The sequence below is a fragment of the Myzus persicae genome, unplaced genomic scaffold (genome assembly GCF_001856785.1).
Source record: "Myzus persicae strain clone G006 unplaced genomic scaffold, MPER_G0061.0, whole genome shotgun sequence".
NCBI lineage: Eukaryota > Metazoa > Arthropoda > Insecta > Hemiptera > Aphididae > Myzus > Myzus persicae.
This window is the reverse complement of record NW_019101057.1, coordinates 1-8,725: the sequence shown is the minus strand read 5'-3', so window position 1 is coordinate 8,725 and position 8,725 is coordinate 1. Positions and strand designations below refer to the sequence as shown.

The 8,725-nt window shown below is 27.9% G+C and overlaps 1 protein-coding gene across 1 annotated transcript; it reads right to left on the bottom strand.

Moving 5' to 3' along the window:
* Nucleotides 1-3,986: 3,986 nt before the first annotated feature.
* On the bottom strand, nt 3,987-8,648 carry LOC111027540. Its single transcript, XM_022305937.1, has 3 exons — nt 8,213-8,648; nt 7,593-7,680; nt 3,987-4,128 (listed from the first exon to the last, which is right to left on the bottom strand). Exons 1-3 carry the CDS (start codon nt 8,388-8,390, stop codon nt 4,059-4,061), a joined length of 336 nt encoding a protein of 111 aa, XP_022161629.1. The 5' UTR covers nt 8,391-8,648; the 3' UTR covers nt 3,987-4,058.
* Nucleotides 8,649-8,725: the final 77 nt, after the last annotated feature.

Here is an 8,725-nt window from a genome sequence, read left to right as displayed (position 1 = left end):
ATTCAAATTATTATTCAAAATTAGAATTTGACTACTATTTTTGCAATCTTGTGTTTATTATTCATTGCCGAGTAACTACAAAATATTTTTGAGTGCTATAGCTGACATGTACATATACTGATATACTATAGTAGTATAATGCACGATATTTATTGTAAAGTAGGAAGTTAAAATATTTAATACGTCCAACACGATCATAGAATAGTTTTTATCATATTGATTATTTCTGAAGAGAGCAGTGAATGTAGTATTGGTGTTCGAACACGGACGCGTTTTCACGCCACCGTATAGTTTCGGCGTAGTCCCCAAAGCTGCACCTCGAATGCCGAAGCTCACGAGGTGGCTTACCCCTCCTCGGCCATCCAGCGCCGGGCCGTTCACTGCCGTAGGCTATGCCGCCGGCGTCCGCCGTCAGTTCGTCGTCTTTTTCCAGCGGTCGAGCGAGGCGCAACGCCCCGTCCGCTCGCCGCCGCCACAACCTCGTGTCGTCACGAAATTCGGTGTGTTGTGACCGTGTGCCGTCTTGTACCAAATACCAACTGCAGTAAGTCCCGAGGTAGTCGGGGCCTGACCTATTTTGGCCCGAGTTGCCCGCCGTGCACCAATTATACAATAATTATTATTGTACCACTGTGCCGGTGTTGGTCTTTAAGGTGAAGACGCTGTCGCCTTACCAGCGCCGCGACGTCCCCCGGAGCTTGCAGACCCGGTCTATTGGTTATTATTTAAGTTGATTTATGTAGACAACCTCATATTATGTTGGCAGTTGTCATTATTAATTAATATTATCAGTATTGTAATTGTACGCGTATATTGCCCGGGCGTTTTACGATAAATTATATTAGTATTGTCTTACTGTAAAATATACTTATTGCGCATTGCGCCCATTGAAGATGCATATTACATAAATCTGTATTAGGCCTTATATAATATAACTGGGTAACCTCTTCCCGTCCACAGCATCCCGCTAGTCGTTGCCACAAACCGCGATTTTTTAAAAGTAGGTGCGGCGCGGCGCGGCGCAGACAATTGGTTTTAAAAGATGTGTATTTTTTTTCTGTCTGTTTTCCAATATAAGTTTCCTATAGTTCAACTTCAATATCATTTGAGCTTGGAATGTGAATCCTACTAGTACTTTTGAGAGGTTATTATTGTAAATTCATAATATTAGTTTTCAAAAGTGCCATTATAAATTATTTGTACTTATCTCTTCTAAAAATATATCATGGTTATTAATAAATAATAATATGATAACCTCAGACCTTATAGGCTAAGTAATAATTAACATACATACTTCTGATCAGCCACAGTTCTGTAAGAAAATAGTTTACCGTTGCCATCAAAACAACGTTTTAGGATTGGTTGGTCCAATTTTCAGCACATGCCGTGTCATAGATACCCGGTGTCCAGATTTGTCTTACTAAATACTATGACAATATTTCGAGAAGAGGCCCTTTGAGCTCAGTGGTTTATATTTGTAAATAGTGAATACACGCCTTTCTCAATTTCCCGTCAAAGCCAAAAATAAAAACCCATAAATATGTATAATTTTAAGTTAATAAATAAATGAAATAGACGTACAATTTCAAAAGGAGAGACAAGTCTTCTTACCATTAATTCAAACTTACTTCCTAAACGATAAACATATACATCCCTTGGTAACGTACAGAAAACCATAACAATAACACAACTACAACATTAATCTAAACAATAAAACAATTAACCAACATTAGTTTACTCGTAAGTTCATGATAGAAAAATGCAGTAGAAAAGATAAAATAAATTATTAGTAGTTATTAATTAGTAGTTAAATTGTAAGTACCTAATTCATTAATAGTAAATACTGCAATAGAAATTTGGGTCTAGAAGTCTAAGGGGGGTCTAGGGACCAAAAAAAAATATAGAAACTTCGATTTACTAAGGTAATTAAAAATATGTGAATGAATGATCGGAAAAAAAATAGATATACAGAAACTTCGAAGTATCGAGCTTCCGCTGTATAAATTTATTCTAGTACAATTTAATGTTATCAATTTACCACTTCAACACATGAAATCGGATTACGAAGATTAACGGTTTCCACTGGTTTATACTTCCAACATCCCAAATCTATTAAAAAAAAAACGAAATAAGATCCGATTAAATGAAAATTAATAAGAAAAAGACACGTACTCCAATAATTAAATTGATATTATGTTATCTTGTCCTATCGTGTTGGGAAAGTTCCTTTTAAAAAGGAACTCGTTTCCGTTCCTCGTTCCTGTCGCGAAAAAAGAACGCGTTCCCGTTCCTTTACATATTTTTTACGATTTAAGTAGTGGACGATGGTCAATAGTGTTTTTTTGCGAAACAGTTTTTAAGTTAGAAATAATCGGACCGAGAGAGTTAACCGATTATTTCTGACTTGACATTTTTTCGCTAAAAACACCATTGAAATTGCAAACACCATCACTATTTTCGAAAACACTAGGTAAAACCTATGATAAAATTGGTAAAATTAAAAAGAACAGAAGAGCGCGATTATTTCAGTTTTATAGAAACAGCTTGTACTTACCGGCCTTTCAACACTACATACACGATAGGCAGCATAAACTGTATACACATTCAAATACAGAAAAGAATAATCAAGCTTGAACATAATTCATATTGTTATCAAAATATAATATTACATATTAAGTAGGTATTATAATCATAAGACATACAATAACTGTTTACTTGTTGGTAAAGGTTTAATTAATTTTTAATTTAATAATTATATTTTATTTTGAATTAATATCATATTAAAATACCTAATAATTCATTGATATTTTGCAGCTATATCACAACCTAACAATAGCAGAATTATTTCATATGTTCTTATCGTGCTAGTGATTAATACTTATTATACAAAATATTAATTAAATTAAACAATTTTTTAAATTGTAAGATTGAAAAAGTAGATTTAAAAAAGGCTGTTAAATTTTTTCTTTGATTCTATACAATGCTATCTTTAAAAATTATTTTCATGCTCCCTTGATTCAGAAAATTCAAATTTTATTCTGAATTTTTCAACATTTTTAAGTAATTTTTTCATATATTAGGTTATTTTTTGTAGTTTTTGTAGAACATGGGGCCATTTTTCTTAAATTTTAGATTTTAAAGAAAATTTGTGTAATATTCAAAAAAATAATTTTGTTATTATAACTGTAGGGGTTTGGCTATCAAATTTATTGCGCCTCGATAAGATTTACCGTTATAGCATTATACCTATATTTATATAACAAGTGCTCTTTCAGACATACCCTGATCATACACTTTCGTGGAGTATTATATTTATAAATTGTCGGATACATTTTAATTGTACAGAGCAATTTGAATATTAATGCATTTTTTTAATACAATTTAATATAATGCTTAAAATTTAAATTTATACTATTTTCAATTAATATTACAATTCATATTTCAAATTACCCTGACACCCATACCTCTAATAATAATTATTAGTTTTAAATAAAACTTTTTCACTTGTTCATGTAAAGTTTTTGGAGTTTATAGGTCATCAACATCCTACTTCACTGATGATCCTCTAAGTTTCTCTTTTTTTTTTTTTTTCATTAGCATATGTTTTTGCTCCAACTTCTATCGCGTCTAGTGTTAACTACTGGTTCGGATATAGTTGCTACTAGATGCTGTACTGTTCCATTTCCATGGTTTAACAGTGCAGAAAAAAAGTTCCTTAACATATTTCATCATAAATAATAATATAACCATTATTCAAATCAAATTGAATAACAAATTAAATTAAAAGTTGTAGTAGTAATTAGTAACCATAAATGAGTATGAATAACTAACAAAATTCTATTTCATATTTTGTGTATAAACATATATATTTTATAATTAAAACATAATTTATTACATATTTCCTAAATAAAAATACACTTTAATATTATAAACAAATAGTATTGTATGGTGTTACAGTTTAGTGACATTTTCATTACTAACTAGACTAACTTATTTAGTTAACAATGTATTTCTATTTTCTTATATACTAAATTATAAACATTTTTAATGTATACTTCTTACACATTGTATTCAACGTCCATGTAAGAATTGTCAGTGAAATAAGTATCATAATTATTCTCCAAAAACCTAAAAAACCAAATATATTTTTAATGAAGATATTATATTTACTGTCATAATTAAATACAAAAGGAATGACGATGTTTGAACTGTATTACTAACTAATAACTAGAACTCAGATGTTTAATGACCTAAATTTCAACAATATAATAGATGCATTTAAAAATGTCAAAATATGCAATTTTATGACTTAAATTATATATTAAAATTATAAACTTTGGTTGTTTTACTAAACTTTTTATATTTCTTTGGATGCATGATTTTAGTTTATTTTACTCATAATAACAGACTTAAAAATACTTAAAACATTAAGTAAATATATGAATGAAGGACTCATCAAATTCAAAAGAATGATATTTGCAAAAACCAAGATTGTATGCAGAGAAAAACAATACTAACTTATTTAGACAAAAATTCTGAAATTGTAAATCAGAAAAGAAGATGGCTCAAAAATAATAAAAATTTAATCTAAATTTGATATTGATAAATTGTAATTACAAATAATATAAGGGAACTTCTTTTTGAATATAATTGTGTCTAACAATTCAGTACACCACTTGAAATTTCACATGGTGTTCCACAAGGCATTGTTCTTGGCTCTCTTCTGTTCATATAAAATAGGGTCTATTAAATATTGGTGTTAATGCAGAAATAATTTGTTAAGCTGATGATACTGCTATTTTAATTTAAAGTGAAAAAATAAAGACATTTTATATAGATAAAATTATATTATTAATGATATTAAAGATTGGTTTAATAATAATTTACTATAATTTAAAATAAATCTAAATATATTAACTTTAATTGCGTTATTCTTGAAAATACAAATAATGTTAAGTATTTAGGTTTCACTTAAAAAATTGACTTATCATATAAATAACCTTAAAAATACTATTATAACATTTTTTTATGTTTGTTATGATCTACAAAACATATTTGATATTAATATGGAACATACAATTTACTTAGCTTTAGATCCATCAATTGTGTATTGTATTGTATTTTGAATACAAGCTATATGACTTATGAGTCTCATATGCATTCTTAAATTATTATTTTAAACAATGTAATTCAATTTATAATAAATATACCTAAGATCACTAACAAACATTTTATATACAATGTGTTTAATTTACTTAATGTTAAGAGTTTGTTTTATAGAAATGTATTGTTATCCTTTTAAACATTTAGAACTAACAATGTTACTAATCATATTTAAAATAAAGGTTACAAACCTAATATTAATTTAAATGTAACTTAGTTACATAGAAATGTTGGCATGAAAAGTTCTGTTTCAGAGGCAATCTAACTATGTAGAATACTTTGAATTAACATCGATAATTCTAATAATATAATTACCTTGAAATTATATTTCAATAATGTTGATCTAGTAACCTGTCATATCCGCGAATCCAAAAAAGCGAATGTCAAAATAGCTAAAAGCCATAATAGTGAATGTTCAAAACAGCCAGAGTAATTATTTTTAAATGATAACTCTTATTATTTTATCTATAGTAATAGTATTATAGAGAGATAATGATAATGAGTTTTATAGCTGGGTTATCCAACATTACTGTATGGTCGGACAGCGACAGCGACAGTGTATGTTTAACCGATCAGTATCGCAGTTGCATACTTCGTATATTATATAGTTTCACATATGTCATTTAAAAATATTGAATATCTAATTTCACAAAAAAATAAACCACTCGTAAAATACAATGGGTTTTTGTATCGGAAGGATTGTGAAAACAGCAAAGTTTCATACTGGAGATGTGAGGAAGTTGAAAAATGTCGTGGCAGAATTAACTTAAAAAATGATTTGGTTATTACAGATTCTTCATTCAAACATATACATGTCCACAATTCAGCTAAAATTGAAGTCAAAACTTTAACTGAAGTAATGAAAAAAAGTGCTTTAACTACTCAACACAATTCAAGTAAAATTATTAATGATATTGTAATAACAGTCTCATCAAATGTAATTCAAGGCAATCTCACAAGTGTATCAAATCTTAAAAGAATTATTCAGTGAACTAGGCAACGTAATCAACGCTCTCCGCCTAATCCACTAACTTTGAAAGATTTAGGAGAAATACCAAACATGTATAAACAAACAAACATTGGAAGTAAGTTTTTGTTGTTTGATAATTACCAAATTAACGGTCTTACAAAGAATAGAATTTTAATATTTTATACAAGTGAAGGATTAAATTTAATGTCTGAATCTGAACATTTGTTTGCCGACAGTATTTAAGAGCGCTCCTTCTATATTTACACAAATATACACAATTCAAGTATTGAAATATAATACTGAAATACCAGTAGTTTTTGCATTATTACCTGATAAAAGTAGTGCAACATATTCTTATTTAATCAAAATACTATAATCGCATACACCATTAAATCCTAAAACTATTATAACTGACTTTGAACAAAGTGCAATATTGGCATTTAAGGAAAATTTTCAAAATATAATTTCTCGTGGTAGCCAATTTCACTTAAGTCAATGTGTATGACAAAAAATACAATTAATACCCACAATGCATGAAAAATATCTAACTGATGCAGAATTATGTATTCAATGCGATTGTTACCAGCTTTTGCTTATGTACCAGTACCTGATGTACTAGCAAGTTTCGAGCACTAATGTGAAATGATTATTACATAGAACACAAAGAATTTTTTCAACCACTATTGGACTACTTTGAAGATACTTGGTTTGGAAAGACTGAGCGCAAACGACGTAGAGGTCCAACATTTCCTTTGGAAATGTAGAATTGTTATGACCGGATAGATTTGCAAAGACTAATAATTCTGTCAAGGGTAATTCATTTTTATGAATAAATATATCTAAAATATATTAAGTATGTTTAATAGATTTTTACATATTATTTAAGCATAGCCTATAATTTATCACTACAGGTATAAATTATAAATATAATATAATATCTTTTATCTTTTTTTAAAACTTTTTTTATATTTAATTTGAAGAATGACTATGTTTGACTTATAATATTAATAATTTTGAAATAATATACTTTTTAGATACCTAATATATTTTTATTTTTTATATTAAATTATCTTAAAATAATATACTTTAGCTGTTTTGAACATTTGTAATTATATTTTATACTTAGCTATTTTTCCGTCGCTGTTTTGACATTCGCTTTTTGGACTCGCAGTTATGATGGGTTACCAGATCAACATTATTGAAATATGAACGTTAACAAATATAATACATAATTAGAATTTTTATTTTTTATTGTCACCAGCTGAATTCAAATTAATACTCCTCAACATAAGCTATGCTTATAGGGGACTTTCCAATCTTTATTACTTTATTTTATACTTCACAACTATACATGATTCTTATTTCTTGATTTGCAAATAATAAATTACTATTATTATTATTATCATTCAAAAAAGTAACAGTATTTGATAGAATGAAAAATCTAAAAATGATAACTTACCGGTATAATCCTTCAATATGAAGAACGAAAGTATTTAAATCACATTCAAGAAGCGACGAGTTTGACATCAAAATGAATGGTAAATGAGCTGATAAATAAATAAAATGTTTTGTGAAATATTTTCATTAAATTTATTCAATGTTATGTAAGAACAGATTTTGATTAGCATATGATAAGATAAATCGATAAATATTTCTATGGTTAAGGCATTTTATTTACATCTAATCATTATTTTTCATTAAAAGGCAAGGAATCTACGAACAAAATTTTTAGTTTAAGCTAAATTTATTAAATAGAATCAATATTTAAGTTCCTATATGTATAAATGTAACATTTTAGGCATAGTGTGCTTCTATTTCATGAGTAATGATATATGTACATGATATATGTAATATAACCAACTTTTATAAAGTAATAAAAATTCCTATATAACATGGGAGGCCAATGATGAGTTTCAAACCGCAAAATTATAATGAAAAATAATATGAAGAGCAGAAAACGGAATAATATTTATTATTATATAACTAAAAATGTTAAGACAAGGACCACACTTTAGCAATCCCTGCCATAAAAGCCCTTAAGAATTAATATAAAATAATGTATTTGTGTTTGATACATACCAAGAAATCTCAACAGATATAAGGGACCATACAGATAACACCAAATTGTATTTCGACATAGATTTTTTTTGAAGAAATAGGTGATATTTGGTTGATTTTTCCTTCTTTGCTGAAAATATTGAATGCCCTTAAACAGACAATGTACATACATAACTATTATAAAAAATTGCTTATTCATTTATTTCAAGAAGTTAAATAAGTTCAAGATAAATATAGAACAAAACTCTAGTAATTAATATTTAATATTGCAGCAAGGCAAATTATATTCTCCGATAATATAACTGATGACTACTTCCACTCCGAGCAATAAGATTGTGATGGGATTTGCAATCAATGTAGTAACGATTAAGTTTTATATTTCTCTTTCAATGTAATTTTATTGAATATTACATGATTGTGTATAGATTTATAATACAGTAAAAAAAGCTTATCCAACATTTTTATTTACAAGTAAATGAGAACTTTTATTAAGAATAGCATCATACATTACCAGATGAATTTAAGACTCCCATT

Coding starts and splice junctions, on each gene's coding strand:
- LOC111027540 (XM_022305937.1), bottom strand. CDS start 8,390: ATGAATAAGCAATTTTTTATAATAGTTATGTATGTACATTGTCTGTTT. Junction 7,681..8,212: donor ATATCTGTTGAGATTTCTTG/GTATGTATCAAA, acceptor TTTATTTATCAG/CTCATTTACCATTCATTTTG. Junction 4,129..7,592: donor CATATTGAAGGATTATACCG/GTAAGTTATCAT, acceptor TTGGTTTTTTAG/GTTTTTGGAGAATAATTATG.